The sequence below is a fragment of the Bufo bufo genome, chromosome 3, assembly GCF_905171765.1.
Source record: "Bufo bufo chromosome 3, aBufBuf1.1, whole genome shotgun sequence".
Lineage (NCBI taxonomy): Eukaryota > Metazoa > Chordata > Amphibia > Anura > Bufonidae > Bufo > Bufo bufo.
This window is the reverse complement of record NC_053391.1, coordinates 551,585,021-551,604,473: the sequence shown is the minus strand read 5'-3', so window position 1 is coordinate 551,604,473 and position 19,453 is coordinate 551,585,021. Positions and strand designations below refer to the sequence as shown.

Genomic DNA, 19,453 nt, shown 5'->3' with positions numbered 1-19,453 from the left:
TTTGCAAGTTTTCCCACCTACAAAGAATAGAGAGGTCTGTAATTGTTACCGTAGGTACACTTCAACTGTGAGAGACAGAATCTAAAAAAAATCCCAAAATATTGTATGATTTTAAATAATTTTCATGAAATAAGTATTTGATCACCTACCAACCAGCAAGAATTCTGGCTCTCACAGACCTGTTAGTTTTTCTTTAAGGAGCCCTCCTACTCTGCACTCATTACCTGTATTAATTGCATCTGTTTGAACTCATTACCTGTATAAAAGACACCTGTCCGCACACTCAATCAACTCCAACCTCTCCACCATGGCCAAGACCAAAGAACTGTCTAAGGACACCAGGCACAAAATTGTAGACTGCACAAGTCTGGGATGGGCTACAGGACAATCGTTGTAATACTTTATGGAGCGGGAGCTCCGTAAAGAATTAGAATGTATCGGCTCCGATGAGCCGAAGTTATAACTTCGCGAAGTCTCGCGAGACTTCGGGTAATAACTTCGGAAATTTGTTATTAATGTAAAAAACCTTGATACCGAACTCGGGTTACATTCTAATACTGTTCTTACATTCTAATACTGTATGCAGCTCCTGCTCCGTACAGTATTACAACAAAGTTTTATGCGAATCGCTCATCCTTAGTGTTAAGGTTAAGACTACCTGTACAACTTGCAGGATAACAGGGTGGACTGGGTTTTCTTTTTTCGGCCTAACAAACTATTCTACATTTTGTGGATTACTTGTGGTTTTTCCGTGCAGATTTTTGAATGTAGTGAAGTACCAGGAAAGTCATTTGACAAATCACATATACACTTTTTCAGTGTGGAAAATGACCTGTGGTAGAGATTTTGAAATCCGCAGCATGTCAATTGTTTCTGCGGATTTGTACTGCACATTTTTACTGTGGATTTCAACCTCTGCAATGCAAAGGGTGAGAATGGGGAAAATCTGCTACAAAATGGATTTTGGTTCGTAAATGTAGAGTAATCCGCACCCCTGTGGAGGTGGCCTAACAGTGTGTTTGCACCAGATCACAATAAATGTCCTGCCTGGGGCAATACTACTGTAACACTACCTGAAATTAGTTATAGACCATTTGTTATGTACGTAGCTATGCAGGAAAAGTAGAAATGAAGCACCTAAAGCTCCCAGAGGTCATTTCAAGTCCACCTGTATTAAAATATATTTTACAATAACCTGCTCAGGCTACTCTCACATCTGGATTTTTGATCTCTGGTTTTGAGATTTGGCATGGGATCTTAAAACCACAGCCAAACGCTTCCGTTCTAATAATACAACAGGCTGCATCCATTCAGAACGGATCCGGTTGTATTATTTTGAAAATGAAGAAACCAGAACGGCACTAAAATCCTTGTAAGGCTACTTTCACACTTGCGTTGTTAATTCCGGTATTGAGATCTGGCAGAGGATCTCAATACTGGAATTCAACGGATCTGTTTTGATTTTACACATCAGGAAGCATCCGTTCCATTAGGATGTGGTTGTGTGAAATCAAAACGGAAAAAAACGGTTCCGTCACTAAGTACATTGAAAGTCAAAAGGCCACAGATCCGTTTTTTTAGGCTCCTAAAAAACTAATCTTTTACCATTGACTTACATTGTTTTCAGCACCGGATCCGTTTTTATGACTGGACACAAAACCGCAGATTGTAGACGTTTTAGGTCCGATCACAAAACGTAGATATCCTGATGCACCCTGAACAGATCTCTTTCCGTTCAGAATGCATGAGAACTAAATGGAATTTTTTTTTTCCGGTATTTATTTAGATCCTCTGCCGGATCTCAATACCGGAAAACAACAACACAAGTGTGAAAGTAGCCTAAGTCTATGGCCACTGGATCCGGCACCATTGACTTAGGCTACTTTCACACTTGCGTTCGGGGTTCCGCTTGTGAGCTCCGTTTGAAGGCTCTCACAAGCGGCCCCGAACGGATCCGTACAGCCCCAATGCATTCTGAGTGGATGCGGATCCGCTCAGAATGCATCAGTTTGGCACCGTTTGGCCTCCGTTCCGCTCAGCAGGCGGACACCCGAACGCAGCTTGCAGCGTTTTGGTGTCCGCCTGGCCGTGCGGAGCCAAACGGATCCGTCCAGACTTACAATGCAAGTCAATGGGGACGGATCCGTCCCCCATTGACTTTCAATGTAAAGTCAGGAGTCCCTATTAATATACCATCAGATCGTATTTTTTTTACAATCCGATGGTATATTTTAACTTGAAGCGTCCCCATCACCATGGGAACGCCTCTATGTAAGAATATACCATCGGATTTGAGTTAGATGGTGAAATTAGCAATTTTAGAAGCATTATACTTACCTGCGATGTCTGTGACCGGCCCGGCGCTCCTCCTACTGGTAAGTGAAAAGGTCTGTGCGGCGCATTGCTTATAGCACAGACCTGTCACTTACCAGTAGGAGGAGCGCCCGGCCGGTCACAGACATCGCAGGTAAGTATAATGCTTCTAAAAATTGCTAAGTAACCATGGCAGCCAGGAATGCAGTAGCGTCCTGGTTGCCCTGGTTACCGATCGGAGTCCCATTAAACTGGGACTCCGATCGGAACTCTCTGCTGCCACCAATGATGGGGGGTCGGTCATTTTAATTAGGGGGGGGCCGCACTGGCCACCAATGAGTTAAAAAGAGGGGGGCCGGCCGCACTGGCCACCAATGAGTTAAAAACAGGGGGGGAGGGAGGGGGGCCGGCCGCACTGGCCACCAATGAGTTAAAAACAGGGGGGGGGGGTGGCCGCACTGGCCACCAATGAGTTAAATACAGGGGAGGGAGGGTCGCACTGGCCACCAATGAGTTAAATACAGGGGAGGGAGGGGGGGGGTCTGCCAGGCAGCACCTGCCAGGCAGCAGGGGGCAGTCATGTACACAGTTCTTTTAGTATATTCTAACTTGAAGCGTCCCCATCACCATGGGAACGCCTCTGTGTTAGAATATACTGTCGGATCTGAGTTTACACGACGTGAAAAATCAGATCTGAAAAAAACAGTTATGCAGACGGATCCGTTCTGAACGGATGCAAGCGTTTGCATTATAGAAGTGGATCCGTCTTTACAGACAACAGACGGATCCGCTCTGAACGCATATGTGAAAGTAGCCTAACAGGGGTTTTGGTGCCAGATCCGGCTTGTTTAGTTTACCATGCTGCACAAAAAGACGCTGCTTACGGCATGGGAACGCACCAAACTGGAACGGAATACATTCTGGTGCACTCTTTTCCGATTTGTTCAGTTTTGTCCTCATTGACAATGAATGGGGACAAAACTGAAGCGTTGTGCTGTGGTTTTGAGACCCTATGCCGGATCTCAAAACCGGACAGTCCAACGCAGATGTGAAAGTAGCCTTATAATGTTAGGAGCTTCTATGGTGAGGTGTTTGAGTCTGGGACCCCATGTACAATGTACCCAAGAGGATGTAAGTAATTTAGAAGAGTCCTTTCAGCTCTTACATTATAACGTAGCAATCCAGTGAACTATAGGACATTGTAACCAAATGTACATCAAATTAGAACTTGTCATTTCAAATATGTTCAGAATTAAAGCAGCAATTAGTGTTTGAGGTTGCAAAAAATAATAACTAGTGCTATAGAAATAAATACAGTGCATTGTGACCTTAAGTGAGGGGACCGGCAGAAATTCTGTACGTAATCAATGAATGGAATGGAGTTGGCTATTCTGTTTCTATCACCGTGTACAGTGATTTACGGTGATAAAAGGATAGGCAGTGACCGGTATGTGGTAAGTAGGGGCTGAATATATACAGTATATGTAGACTTTTAACCTTTCTGTGCAAAATTCGCTTCTTGCTCCCTCTTTGTGGAATGTGTTAGGCTGCTGCTCTCCATCATGCGTCTCCTTAGAGGAGAGTCTGAGGCTGCAGGTATCTTTTGCCATTGATCTCTTTAGGGAGCCTTGAGAAAACGTGATCAGATGAAACAAGATGCAGTAGTTTCAAAGAAATAAGGCTTGCTTGGTGGTCGCCACATCTACCAGTGCTTGAACGGTGATGCTCACTTTCACCAGGCCCTTTTCTTCTAGGATGTGATGTGGTAAACAAAGTTTCTCCTGCAAAAAAGTAAAACCGAATGAACAAGTGAAGTCACCACACCGAAATGTCATAACCCCCCTCGAGCTGCGAGATTTTAAAGCACCTTTCCAGTTGTATTTTATTTCCTTATGGCAATGCCTACTTGTCATTTATCGTCAGCACTGGATGCTTTCTAGGGTAAAGCTATAATTGGTGACTGCCACTGAGCTGCTTTTCTGTCCCACCCCCATACTTTACACTGCACTGTTGTGTAAATCTGCCAGAAAATAGGGGTATAGATAGCCATTTTCCATTGCAGAAAGCATAGAATGATTTTATACAAGCAACTATACTACCAGTAAGAAAAAAAATCTGGTAACTGCTATGTTTTTGTTACTACTTTGCCACAGGAACAATGGCTAGGGGGAGATTAGGGTCATTCTCCATACAAGAGAGGAGCCATATATGGTTTTAGGGAAAATCAAGGTGAACCTGAACACTCAATACACCAAAACTTCACCCCCTGTGCACAAAAACTTAAGATCTACAACTAATATTAGTAACTTTAACTCTAAAACTACCATATGTTCCTAAGTGACATATACATGAAATGAACACTGTAATTGTGGGGCCTCAGATATATAGGGGGACATTTATTTAGAATTATACAGCACTTTTGGCATATTAATGTTGCAGATTTAGTCGCAATTTTTTGCAGCAAAATGTGCATCTTTTGCCCCCCACGACACTTTTCCCAAGTGACGAGAAAAGGGGGAGAGGCGAGGGTGGGCCTGCAGGCCCATCTGATTTATCATTTTCCACTTCAGTTTTTGGTGTGGAAAATGACTTTCAGCAAATCTATTGCAGCAAAGGAGCTGGCGTAGAATTCAGTATGTCACACAGCCTGCTGGAGAAAGCGCCAAAGTGATGTAGAGGCCCACATCACTTTGGCGCATCCACTGGCAGCACAGAGAGTAGAGGGACTAAGACTGGTGTCTAAATCGCCGGTCTTAATAAATGCCCCGATAATGGCCAACCAATCCTCCGGTTCATTCTCATAGTGCCATTGTATTAGTAAATAATACTGGAAGATTTATGGTTTAATTTCAATGTTCATAAATATTCAATACTCACAAATACTTATTAAAGTTGAAAATTTTCATCAAACTGATAAGCCCTTGAAGAGGCTCGTGTCAGGCAGGCGTATGGCTACGTGATTTTATGCTAAAGGCCTTTTTTAATGTTATATTCTGTAAGTAGTGAAATAAAAGAAGCGTGTCTTTTTGACTGACAGTTCTACCTATGGTGCCCTTACGCTTGTTTCTCCTGAGTTTCCACCCAGAAAAATCCTTGTGGAGAGGAGAGAGGGAAAAGCACTGGGAAGGCCCCTCTATTATAAAGGGAAGCTGCTCATCCGGTTTCTAAGGGGGATTGTGTTCCTCATCCACTGACCGAGACATGGAAACAAAGGAAAGCTTGGTGTGGTTCAGCCCAGACTAGGCTTATCAGGAGAAGTAGTAAGGCCCCTTTCACATGTACGGGTCCCACACGCTGGACTCGCAGCATGTGTCAGCGAGAGCACCCGTCCTGACCTCCCAGCACTGCCGGGGTCGCGTAGCATTATATTGATTGCTATGTAGTCCTTTGAGTTCCGGAATATATTGGATAAAACTGACATAATGCTGTCAGTGTTATCCAATACATTCCAGAACTGTAAGGGTTACATAGGTCATAAATCAATATAATGACATGCGACCCCATCAGCGCTATGAGGTCACGACGGGTACTCTCGCTGACGCACGCTAACGAGTCCAGCGCATGGGAGTTGTACGTGTGAAAGGGGCCTTAGAGGAAGTAAGAGTTGGTTTGGATTCTTGTGCTGAAATGAAGATAAAACAAAAAAAAAAACTAAATGTGTTACCCTTTTATCTATCCATTATTCTGGGATAATGAGAGACCATAATCACTGCACACGGGTGATTGATGGGCTGTGCCTCATTGATGACTCTGTTAATTAGCTTGTCATCGCTGAAGTATGTACAAGGAAGATAAGTCTGCATGCTGAAGATAAGAAAGATTATGAGTAATATTATGTATTAATAGTGACAGATTTGCTATCCGGTTGGATTAGTAGACCATTCTATTTATAATATTCTCCGGTCCTGCCTGCAGAATGTATCACTGTGTATGTATGTGCTTTACTTCTTTTTGGTAACTCTCGCTTTATCTTGCCCCATTGATGTAAACGTTTTTAAACTTGGATAAATGAAAAGTGTATATTACATTTTACATGCCACACATACAGACATTTATGAGGTCAGTTCCCATTGGCAGACTAGGAACAGGATTTTTTTTTAATGGGAGGTGGTATGGCTCAATTTTTCACTATTTCCATTTAACTACGCCAAGTTCCTCATAATATTCCACTAAGCTAAAAGGTTTAGTCAGGTCTCTTTTACATGTCAGTGAATCACGGACGTGTGCTTTCTGTGGTCTCCATGGACCACTCGTGTATCCATTGACTTTAATGTGTGAATTCACACAGCAGTGGTTTACCGTATTTTATCCGTGATTACGGATCCCTCTCATACATTATAGTGTATGGGTCTGGAAACCATGAACATAAAATGAATGGCATCCGTGTTTGGTCTGTGGTTTGAATGGATCCGTGCTAGATTTCAGCCTAGGGGTGTTCGTTTGTTCGGTGTTGAGGATTAGCTGCCCGCTCCACTCAGCCCATAGCTCACATGCTGGCTTTTAGCTAAGCAGGCACAGGCAAGAGCCCGTTGGCATTACACATACATACAGGGTACCATTTAGCCAAGCAGAGGAGGCACAGGCAGGAGTAGCGATGCATGCTCTCGCAGAGGCCCTCATTGCTCCAGTACAGTGGAGTCCGTGCACTGCTGACAAGTAAGAGATGTATACTGAATCTAAAGCGCATAGGCACCTAGGACTTTGGGTGCCTATTTCTTCTGTAAAATTGCAAAATTCATTCATAAAATATATTAGAAAAATGTTTCTTCAACCATTTAGTTGAAGTTTAATAGAAGTTTACGCTTCAAATAAAAAGCTGAATTAATAATTAATTAATAAAAAGCTTCATAGAGGTTTTCTCACTTCAGCAAATGGCATTTATCATGTAGACAAAGGTAATACAAGGCACTTACTAATGTATTGTGATTGTCCATATTGCTTCCTTTGCCGGCTTCATAAATTTTTCAATCACATTATACACTGCTCATGTCCAGAGGTTACGGTCACTGCAGCATAAATACAAGGTGGCCGGGACGGGAGCTGCTGCGCATGCGTGTCTATGTGTGCTTCCACGATCCCGACCACCACAGAGGCCAGCACTATTTCCTATAGTGTGAAAGCATGACGACCGCTGCTGGACTGCATGGTGGTCGAATCTATCCTTGAAACGAGCAGTGTATAATGCAATGAGAAAATGAATCCAGCCAGCAAAGGAGGCAATATGGACAATCACAGTACATTAGTAAGTGTCTTGTATTAACTTTCTCTACATGATAAATGCCATTTGCTGTAGTGAGACAACTCCTTTAACCCTTTCACTACCGGAGGTTTTTTAGTTTTTATTTTTCTTCCCTATCTTCCTTTAGCCATAACTTTTTTTTAATATTTCCGTTCACATAGCTGTATGAGGGCTTATTTTTTGTGGGACAAGTTGTACTTTTATATTTTAAAAAAAATGTTATATAGTTTTTTTTGTTTTGTTTTTAGGATTTTGAAGCTCATATATGAGCCTATAAAATCTGTTTTTTAATTTTGAACAATCAATCATGTTTTTAAAATGAGTTTATTAATGTATATTGCTCATTTCTTATGTTGGCCTGCCATCTGGTGTCCAAAATAAGAATTGCAGCATGAATGCTCTGGGTCTCGTCAGCGAGACTCAGAGTATTCAAAGCAATTACCGACATCCCCATTTGCCACAGGTGATGTCGGGAGGAGGCTCGCGCTTCTGACTTGATCACGGCATCTAAAGCCTTCAATTACCGCGATCGGCATTATTGCCAGTCGCAGTAATTAGCGGCAGGTCTCTGCTGTTTGAAACCACGTATGAGCGGGCACCATGTTTGCCTATCGCTCCAGCGCCGTACATGTACGGCCCTGGTAGCAAATGAGTGGAATAAAAAGCTGATGTTAGTACCCTGCTAAAGTGAATCCTGAACTCATGCATAGGAAAACTGTAAGCAAGCATAGGACATAAATGTTTAATTAGTCTCTATTCTCATCATGCTTAGAGAGGACCTGTCACCCCTCCTGACATGCGTCTTTTAATAGCTACATGCATTCTCCATGCAATAACAATTCTGGATCATCTATTCTTATGGTTTTATGTTGTGCCATTCCTTTATTATTTCGAATAGAAGTTATGAATGAATTGCTAGCAGTCTGCAGTAAGGGTACAGAGGGGTGGTAACCAGTTGGGGGCGGAGGTCGCACTACATTTTTTCTGGAAGAGTAAAAATACTACTCTTAGCATTTTTGAGGAGTATTTTTAGTCAAAGAGTAGTATGACAGTTGCAGTAATTCACATATAGAATATTTAGGCCTACATACAGTAATATTAAAAGGTTGCTGTTCATGCAGGGAAGCCATTGTTAGTCTACTCTATAAGTGTATTCCATGCATAAATAGCAAAAGTAGACAATTTTACATTTATCTGAAATCCTATACTAAACATAAGACCACTGCTGCAGAGCCATACACAGTGCTTCCATAACAGTGCCGCCATAACAGTGCTTCCATGACAGTGCCACCATAACAGTGCTTCCATGACAGTGCCACCATAACAGAGCCATAAACAGTGCTTCCATAAAAGTACCGCCATTACAGGGCTAAACAGTGCTTCCACAACAGTGACGCCATAACAGAGCAATACACAGTGCTTCCATAACTGTGCCGCCATAACAGAGCCATACACAGTGCTTCCATAAGAGTGCCGCCATAACAGAGCCATACACAGTGCTTCCATAACAGTGCCGCCATAACAGTGCTTCCATGACAGTACCGCCATAACAGTGCTTCCATAAGAGTGCCGCCATACACAGTGCTTCCATAACAGCATAAGAGCCAGACTTTTTTCAAAGCGTAATAGCGCCTGTACAGGCATTATTGCGACCTTTGGTTGGGGGTGTGCACAGTCTGACAAGGGCAGCACTGACTGGATACAGTGAGACACACCCTCTACTGGTTACCACCCCTCTGTACCCTTACTGCAGACTGCTAGCAATTCATTCACAACTTCTAGTAGAAATAATAAAGGAACGGCACAACATACAGACATAAGAATAGATGCCCCAGAATAATGATCACATGGGGAATGCATGTAGCTAATAAACAGGCATGTCAGGAGAGGTGACAGGTCCTTTTTAAGGCATTCATTTGATGTATACAGTACACTGGGATATGACTTTACGTTTTGAATGGAAGTTAACACAGCGGTCGCCCCAGGCCAACAATGTAATATTACATAGTAGCCATTCCAATGAATGCTTGTTCATGTAATGCAGGGGTGAGGCAGTCGTTCTGATAGAACTTCTTTCCATTTTGGCTCAAAGATGGCAGTTCTCAGTAGGGAGTGGGACCCTAACTACTATGGTATGTTAACCTTATGCTTTAAAAAAGCCCTATGTACAGGAGTTGCCTTTGAGACATCCCCTTTAAGAAATAATAATTGCTGATAATTTGAGTGCACCATACAATGATATATATAATATTGCTTGTGTTACTGCCACCAGTACAAGACCTCTTCATAGATCTATTCATAGCGTTATTAGGTTTTATACTTGGTCTCCACCAATTTGTAATAGACTGTCACTTATCTCCTGCTCGAAAGAGACTGAAATGTTTAACTTCCATGCTAGATGTGCTCTTCAAGATGCCACATCAGATCTGTGCTACAAATCTCTCCAGTTAATTACATTTCTGTCAGCCTGGAGTGTGATAAATGCTGTCCGTGTGGTCTGAAGCATTCATTTAAGGGACACATCGTCTTCTAGACATCTGGAGAACCGATACTTCAAAGATGGGATCTTGCTTTCTTAACTGGATTTTGACAACACATTCAAAATAAAAAGTATATTTGGGACTGTACTGAAAGTAGTTTTTTCTCCCAAGCAAAACAAACAACCCAGTTTCGCAAAACTTTACAGAACGTCTGCAGTATATTTTATTATTCTATTATATGTGGCAGTGACAGTTTAGCTGCAGCATAACATTCGCAATTCCATCGGATGCTTTTTTCCACTGGTGTACAATCTGTATTAACACTTTATGTGGTGCTCAATTCAAGTCAATGAAACTGCACACAGAGTGTGATGCAATTTTGACCATTACCATAGAAGTGGTTAAAGCATACAGTGGTGGGAAACAAATACAGGGTCACCATTCAGGACCACCGCCCGCAAACTCTAAATCTGCTGCCTAGCTTTCTTTACCAGTCCACTTAGTAGACCTAAGACCTCTGTGTTCACCACAGCCTGCCACAAGGCCAGTCGGACTGCTAGGGACCCAGGTTATGTCTGCAGAGGAAGGCAACAGAAAACAGGTGCAAGATCACAGGTAGCAGACCTTCCCAGATGCCAAACAGTAACAAGGCAGTAAAACAAGCATCTAAGCCAGGGAAGTCAGTAGAAGCCAACACAGAATATAAGGGGTTAATCCAGAAAAAAGCTGAGGAATCAACGCCAGGAGAATCAATACAAGCCTAAGGCCTCGTCCACATTTACGTTTTTCACTGACATGTGGTGTCTGCATTTTCTGCGGACAGCATGCGTACGCATGCGTACCTACAGATTTGAAAGTGTCTGTTTACACATTAGTATTTTTTACTGACAGTGGGTCAGTAAAAAAAAAATATCAGAGATATGCACTACTTTGGTCAGTGATGTGGACCAAACCTGCCCATTGAAGTCTATGGGTCTGTGAAAATCACAGACCCAACACGGATGTCATCCGTGTTGCATCTGTTTTTAGCTGAAGACTAATAGGAAATGCTTTGTAAATTAATTTTCAGTTGAGCAGCGTATATTATGGATGGCACACGGAGGGTAAAAACAGACACATGGAGCAAACACGGATCCTTCACGGATGAAAAACTGACCCTTTTTTTCACGGATATCAAACTGAAATGGCTAATCCAGAAACAAGTTAAAGAGTCAAAGCCAGGAGAATCAGCAGAAACCTAATCAGCAGACAAGGGGTAAATCATGAAACAAGCCATTGGCAACACACAGAAAGTTTCAACAGAAATGCAGCACTGTTCTGAGCAAACAGGAGCCAGGAAAACAAAAATCCATGGCAATGACAAGCAGTTTCCCACCTAGCTCTGGGATTGGACGCCAAGCCAGGGACCTGATTAGACTGGTGTCTAGACTAAGGGTTCATTCACACATCCGCAAATTGCGAAACGGGTACGGACCCATTCATTTTCTATGGGGCAAGAATGGATGCGGACAGCACACAGTGTGCTGTCCGCATCCGAATTTCCGGAGCGCACCCCCGATCTTCCGGTCCGCGGCTCCGGAAAAAAATAGAACATGTCCTATTCTTGTCCGCAATTGCGAACAAGAATAGGCGGTTCTATGGGGGTGCCGGCCGGGTGTATTGCGGATCCGCAATACACTACGGACGTGTGAATGGACCCTTACTGAGAGGTCAACCAGCCAGGGTTTGGTTGGTTGGTTGGCATGGCAACCCTTCTGGGACAGGAAGGTGGCTGGGTAAGTTCCTGCCAAGTGGTCTAGACCACCAGGACTGGGCAGAGCACCACAATATAACAGAAGAAAATAAGACCTTCTGGAACTCATAAATTTTGCTTATCTTCAAAAGTTTTGTGAAACTGAATTGATATGTGTATACTGTATCCCAGAGGTGCAGTAAGCAGCTTATAGCGCTCTGCAGTGTGCTATTTCCTAGTTTTCCCTTCATTGACATGTAGTTGCAATGCCTTTCTGAAACGAACCACCAGGGCACTATATCCTACAATGACTGGACTTCTTTCACACTAGCGTTTTTGCTGGATCTGGCAGGGTTCAGCAAAAACGCTTCCGTTACTGATAATACAACCATCTGCATACGTTATGAACGGATCTGGTTGTATTATCTTTAACATTGCCAAGACGTATCCTTTTTCTATTGTGGCAGATTGAGTCAGAGAAAACGGATCCGTCTCCATTGACCTGCATTGGGGGTCATGCCGGATGCATCTTGCTCCGCATCTCAGGACGGAAAGCAAACTACAACAGGTTGCGGTTTTCTCTCCGGTTTGGGAACGCAACTAAACGGAACGGAATGCATTTTGGAGCATTCCATTCTGTTCAGTTTTGTCCCCATTGACAATAAATGGGGACAAAACTGAAGCGTTCTCAATACCGGAAAACTAAAACGTTAGTGTGAAAGTAACCTTACCAAAGCAAACTACTTTTCCTGGTCTGTTATTAGAAATGATTCCTGTTTTCTATGGGATGAAAACTAAAGTCTGTAGAAAGTCTTCCATGCTGCTGCTGCTTATGAAGATATGCTACAGAGAGATAGCGGAGCAGGATCTCCTTTTATCTGTGCAATGTGTATGGGAGACATCAAAGCAGCTAGCATATACTCGCAACTCATAATTAGAGATGGAGCTTGCAGAGGGGGATAAGTCAAATAATGGCTAGATATGGTGTTATCCCTTATGTACCCACACATACGATAGCTTACTCTGAAGTCACTTTAATAAATATTTATTTAATACTTGAGAGGATTCTTTGCATCTGTTAAAGGATTTGTCACATGATGATAACCCCTATGAAAGGGAAGCTGGTTCGGCATTTATCCGATTACTTTGGGTTTGGCTTCAGAAACTGTTCTTGGCTAAATGAACAGCCTATAAAGCAATACGTGGAGAAATGAGTCACCCTGAGCAAGACCTGCCCTGACTCTTTCACTTTCTGGCATTTAGGAAATTACAAACTCTGTTGAAAATGGAATATAGTATAGGCCTCCCATGGAAATGTTCCTTTTGCATAAATGGAGATATCTTGGGATGTTGTTTAGGCAGTACATAACATGATCCATTGAGATGAGGATCCAAAACTATAAATCAAATGACGTACGCCTAAGAACGTACGCATACACTGCTTTCTAGCAATGCTTAATATAACTGGTACTTAAAGAAAATGTGTTACCAAAAAATTTATCTGCCTTTTTTTCTAATCATTTTTTATTTTCAGAATGCATATTTATTTATTTTATTTCCTGGACATCATTATGGGGCGGCCATTTTGCATGAGCTGTTCTTAACAGCATTTAGAAATCAATAAGAAAATGTATTTACGGCAGCCCCATGGACCATAGACACAATAGGCAGGAGAGGACCTCATTGGCTTCTATGGGAGAGTTTTCTAGGCATGCTCTGTGACCTGTGCAGAAGTCACTGCACAAGGAAAGAATAGATAAGATCTGACAATCACCTATTGTGAATGGTGGACCCTGTCTTATCTATACACAGAGGTGATATCATTACAGGCAGGATTAGAATGACAGATAAGCAGGTACCTGCAGTAATCTGTACATGCCAAGAAGTGGCGGCTATTATAAGGCTTAGCGGCCAGTGCAAAATCTGCTGGATTTTATGCTTTTTGTTTAAATATAGAAATTGACATGGAAAATTTAAAATATCCTAAAAAATTTTTTTTTCTAAATATCTTAAACATAAAAATGTGATTTAAACAATAGGTCCTTTTCCGATGACACATTTGTTGAAACAGCTGCTCGGAAGCAAATAGAACATCAAATAACAATAATGGCTTTCTTCTGAAGTGAGCGCGTTGTCCGTTCCTTGATCTAGTATTAAAGGCTTTGTTGTTAATTAAAAGCCAAAGGCAATAATCACATTGTGAGTGGTAAAGTGTGCATTACCCAGGCTGCCGAATAACAGCAGACCTATAACCTATCTGTCATCTTCTTCTCTACAATATGAAAAGGGCACATTTGCCTAGAACGCTCCCCAACCTTAAATAATATAACAAGTGTTCTCTTGGGAGCCTGGAAAAAATAATGCGGCATTTATACAACAGGAATGCTTCATATTCTAGCACATTAGCACATGTTGGATGTGAACTTCTGCCTGATACCTGCTCCATAAGCCTGGCGCATACCTTCTGGTGACAAGGATTTGTAACAAGAATGGGATGGAAATAAAGGCATTATTGGCAGGAGTGGGAATTTTACAAGAATAATGGAGACTTTACACTGAGGAGAAAAATATCTAAAGTATAAAAATATCTTTATATCTAAAAGTTCATGTGAGAAAAGGCAGACGTTTCTGACTGTAGCTCTACAGACTTAAGGGATGTAGCAGTGATGTGAAAGAAAACATGTTAAAGCCTTCCTTACCAAAAAATGGTAATTATAGGCAGTAATTATGTATTTTCATGTATAAAATGTACTGTTAGGCTGGGATCTAGGAGCAGAACAATGAAAATAACAGAAGTGCTGGATCCGGCACATAACTGACACGAACGGAGCCGAACAGACCCGATTGACTATAATGGGGTCAGTTCTGTTTCTGATCGGCAATACACTTAATTAGCGGAGAAAAAAGTCCTTGATACAGAACTTCTCTCCTGTGTTTGGCTTGGGCCTCATGCACACAACCGTATCCATTTTGCAGTCAGCAAATCGCAGTTCCGCAAAATATAGATATGATCCGTGTTCCGTCCACATTTTATTTGTGGACTCGTTGTCCTCGATGGGTCCGTGGTCCACATTTTGCGGACGCACAGTATTTTATTCATTTGCGGAATGGACATATGGATGCGGAAAGCACACAGATGATCCGCTTTCTTTCCGCATCCTTATGTCCATTCCTCAAAAAGCTAGAATGTCATGTTCACAAAATACAGACTGATGACCCACTGAAGTCAATGGCTCCGCAAAAAGTCTGCACGATTTGCAGACAGATACGGTCGTGTGCATGGGGTCTTAATATGAAACGGAGGCCTAGAATGGAGACTCCAATGCAGATGTGAACAAGCCCTAAGCAACAGTAACCAGGTTGACATGCGACATTTACGTCATGGTTTGAAATTGATTTCAGTTCCATATTTTAGAGCCTGCTTTTCTTCCCTGTATGGTGTTTTTGTGATATATTTCCCCTAATGTATAGCAATGGTCCGATGTAACAATGCAATGAGTTAGATTTTTTTGGGGGGTTGGGGGAGGGAAATCAGCTATTGTTTTCTCCCTCAAAGAGAAATCTGCAGGTGAGACTGTGGATACAAGTCCTAGGAACATTTCCATAAGTTCTGTAACCTTCTCACATGGCAAAACTGGAGCAAACGCTGATTTATGTTTGAACACACTCTTTACAATATTGTTTTAATCCTTCATTAGACTCATAATTTGAAGAAAGCAGCAGAACAACCATAAGACCACATCTCTGAGAGAATGGATTATCTATGTGTCTTAGGCCTCATGCACACGGCCGTTGTTTTGGCGGCTCGGATGCGGACCCATTCACTTTAATGGGGCCGCAAAAGAGGCGGACAGCACTCCGTGTGCTGTCCGCATCCGTGGCTCTGTTCTGTGGTCCGCAAAAAAAATATTACCTGTCCTATTCTTGTCTGCGCTATGCGTACAAGAATAGGCAGTTATATTAAAGGCTATCCGTGCCGTTCCGCAAATTGCGGAACGCACACGGACGCCATCCTTGTTTTGTGGATCCGCGGTTTGTGGACCGCAAAACACACAACGGCCGTGTGCATGTAGCCTTAGGAGTACACAAAATTTTTCCTAGACGAGTCTCATACATGACATTCAAGATAGCACGTTGGACACTACAAAACACTGTATATGTAATTAGACACTGTACTTAGTGTGGATTTAAGGTGGATTTGCACGGCCCGATCGTCAGGGAGGTTATTGGGAATGAACATTCCTACGAACAGCTTATTAGGGCAGCCATGCATTGCTCGCAATAGGGGATTCAAATATTTACTTCCTTCATTCGCATAATTGAATGCTAATAAAGAGGTCACTGAAACATTTAGTGCAAATACTGTATTCTAGACATTTATGCAAGAATATTATGAAATGAATGACAAATGGCACTAGTTTACTGCATGCATGGAAATGTAGTTATGGCTGCCAGACACAGACAGCATGACACCCATGCTCCCCCTCATCGTGCTGTGCCAAAGCCACAACATGCACAGGAGAACCTTGGCGATATACATGGCTTCTACCTGCCATCAAGTTTACAAGACAAGACTTTATAAGATTTAAAGCAAAGCCAATGTACCATGTATATGTTAACTCTAAAAATATATTCTGTTTTAGTTCTAATGAGGCCACTGAGACTAAAACGTGGCATCTGTGTATGGTATGCATGTTACTTTTGTCTTTATATTACAGTCTACAATGGATTTTTATCATTTTTTCATAATTGCTGCTGAAAACAAAATAGTAATTTTTGATGTCCATAATAAGTCTGCAGTTCATTTGGATAAAATGATATAAAATGTAATTTAATTAAACATGTATAGGTCCCCTACAGCTGAGCGTCTCCGCAGCTTGAAAAAGGGCTCTCACCAAAGAGCTCGGAACGTTGCACTGATGAATATATTGCACTGAAATACATTTTTTTACCACTGGTGTTGAAAACAAGAATTGAATAAAAAAGCAATGATATGAATTCTCTGGCGTGCTGACTCCTACCATATATTGTATAAGGATACTATCGGTCTCACTGGTGGAGGGAGACCAACCCAGGTGACGTGCACCTACGCAAGACTCTGAAGGGAAGAGTGCTGTGGTCAATATCCTGTATACGCTGTAGGTCCCCTGACCATGGGCAGACTGGCCGTAGACCCTACAGGGAAACTTCCCGGTGGGCCTATGCCCAGAGAGCCACCTGAGCCCACCTCCTGGCCACTGGACAGGTAAATAATGATCTGATGCTCTCAGCGTTAATGTTGCAGCTTCAGGTACTTAGGCACCTGGCCAACAGCTGCAGGTGCCATCATGAATTCCTCAGGATGGTGATACAGTTGAACACTGTGGCGAGGGTGAAAGCATTTTGTGCTGCACTGTGGTATTTGGTTCTGCTGCGGCGGTATTTTGTGATGCACTATGGCGGGAATGCTCAACTTGCGGCCCTCCAGCTGTTGCAAAACTACAACTCCCAGAATGCCTGGACTGCCTACAGCTATTGGGGCTTGATGGGATTTGTAGTTTTGCAACACCTGGAGGGCAGCTGGTTGAGCATCCCTGCACTACGGTATTGTTGGCCCCATCTACTTCTGTTGTCCCTGCCTACTTATGATGGCCCTATCTACTTATGTTGCCCCACCTTCTGTCAATTTGGACCCACCTACAACATGGGGCCACTTTAAGTTCTCAAGCCATCCCTGCCCCTGACTGTGATATGGGTAATAAGCTTTCTAAGTTTTAATTTCTCAGAAATGTGGCTGGTCTATGGGGACCCGGAACTGGCACTATATCATGTTTATCATACATCAATTTTAAAAATGGGAAACGTTCAGGAGACTCACTTTGTCTGGTCCCCTAAGGGTACATTTGCAATACAAAACCATACTATTAGGCCTCATGCACACGGACGTTGTTTTGGTCCGCATCTGAGCCACAGTTTTGGCGGCTCGGATGCGGACCCATTCACTTCAATGGGGCCGCAAAAGAGGCGGACAGCACTGTCCGCATCTGTTGCTCCGTTCCGTGGTCTGCAAAAAAAATATAACCTGTCCTATTCTTGTCTGCGCTTTGTGGACAAGAATAGGCAGTTATATTAAAGGCTGTCCGTGCTCTTCCGCAAATTGCGGAACGCACACGGACGCCATCCGTGTTTTGCAGATTTGCGGACCGCAAAACACACAACAGTCGTGTGCATGAGGCCTTACTGCACAGGTTTCAATGTTGTGGTTTTCGGCATTAATGGGAAGACTTCGTAGACCATAAGAAAACGGCAGTCAATGGGGCATGCTGCAGTCCTGAAACCCACCATGCGTTTTTTAACTATGCTGTTTGAGTTTCAGAAACTCCCATTTACCACAATCTAACATCTGTTCACTGCTGTAATTAAGAGCCATTTAAGTTTTCCTTATAATCTACAGGAAGCCTTTTCTGTTAACATGGTCTCCTTAACGTCACAGACAATGTGACCGTAAAAGCATACACAGCTGCTATAAAAACCAGTGAAGCCACAGAAAGTGCCGTTAAAAGCATAAGCTAAAGGAGAATTAGATGTGTACCTTCACAGATCCAGTGCTAGAGATGCAAGTGTGCACATGCACATAGGTTATGCCGACACTGCATTCCAATGATAGCTTAGATACATTAATACAAAAAGGAGGATGTGCAAGAGAAAAAAGCCTATCAGGTCCCAGGAGAATAAGAAAGCAGGTGAAGGTGGGCTTTTCTCTCCCACGGCCAGAAGAGCATCCACAGTCTTTTGAGTGAGACGAATATTCAACTGCAGGATGTCATTTGGAGAGCAGAGGTCAGCCTATCCGAAGGGCAGCCATCAGAACAGAGGAAAACAGTGGACAACATGAAAAAGACAACACAGATAGAGAAGTGAATTAAGTATATAATATCCTGGGGGTTAAGATTAGAGTTGGTCTGCTACATGTGTTTTCCACGACATCAGAAGCCTCTAAGCTAGTGAATTACTAGAGCACAAATGATTAAGTAGGGCCCACAGACACGTCTATATGTGTGTGCCAAGTACATACAGAACTGCTGGAGTACATTTAGAGCATTCATGTGTTCCTGGGAATAACCGGATACTGGTGGGCGGCCATGCTGACTAAATCGTACCTTTCAAACACAGTAAAGAGCCGCATAGATGAAATACACAGCAATAAGCATAATGATGGAGCATAAAATGACATAATAGAGATCTTTTTCTTTTCTTTTACAATATGAACCCTAACAGCTAGGAGAATGATTAATGGCTTCACCAATGCTCTTCTGGTTAAAAGACATTTAAGACAGAAGCATGGAGCACAGATATTTGCATTATCAGAGACGCATGGAACACAGACCTTTATATTATCAGACATGGAGGCTGCAGGCACACAGGTCACTAAATGATAGCTTAAGGGGAAAGGGGGAAAGGGGGTCATCCCAACAACACCTTCTCATAAGTGAGAACAAAGAGCTGCTACAGCCTCCCCATAATTAATGCCAGCTTCAACTAAAAAAAAGGGGCAACACCACTATTATAAAGAAGGTAACACAAAATGACTCCATTGACAATAGGCGATAGACACATCCCACCTCACCCTCCAAAGCATGCCAGAAAACATAGGTGTAAATAGACTGTTTGCTGGCTGATGTTTCCAAGTGGATGCTGTAATGCAAATGT

General features: G+C 42.6%; 1 protein-coding gene and 1 long non-coding RNA gene across 3 annotated transcripts in view; one reads left to right on the top strand and one right to left on the bottom strand.

Moving 5' to 3' along the window:
- Positions 1 to 234: 234 nt before the first annotated feature.
- LOC120995931 lies at positions 235 to 19,156 on the top strand. Its single transcript, XR_005777699.1, has 3 exons — positions 235 to 1,170; positions 10,641 to 10,647; positions 19,145 to 19,156. It is a non-coding gene; the product is annotated as an uncharacterized LOC120995931 (long non-coding RNA).
- Positions 3,135 to 19,453, bottom strand: part of LRCH1 (leucine rich repeats and calponin homology domain containing 1) — a 270,741-nt gene continuing 254,422 nt past the window's right edge. For both annotated transcript variants that reach the window (XM_040425450.1, XM_040425451.1), the window contains one exon: positions 3,135 to 4,094. In XM_040425450.1, coding sequence (XP_040281384.1) covers positions 3,981 to 4,094 — 114 coding nt within the window. In that variant the 3' untranslated portion in view covers positions 3,135 to 3,980. The remainder of the gene's footprint in view (positions 4,095 to 19,453) is intronic.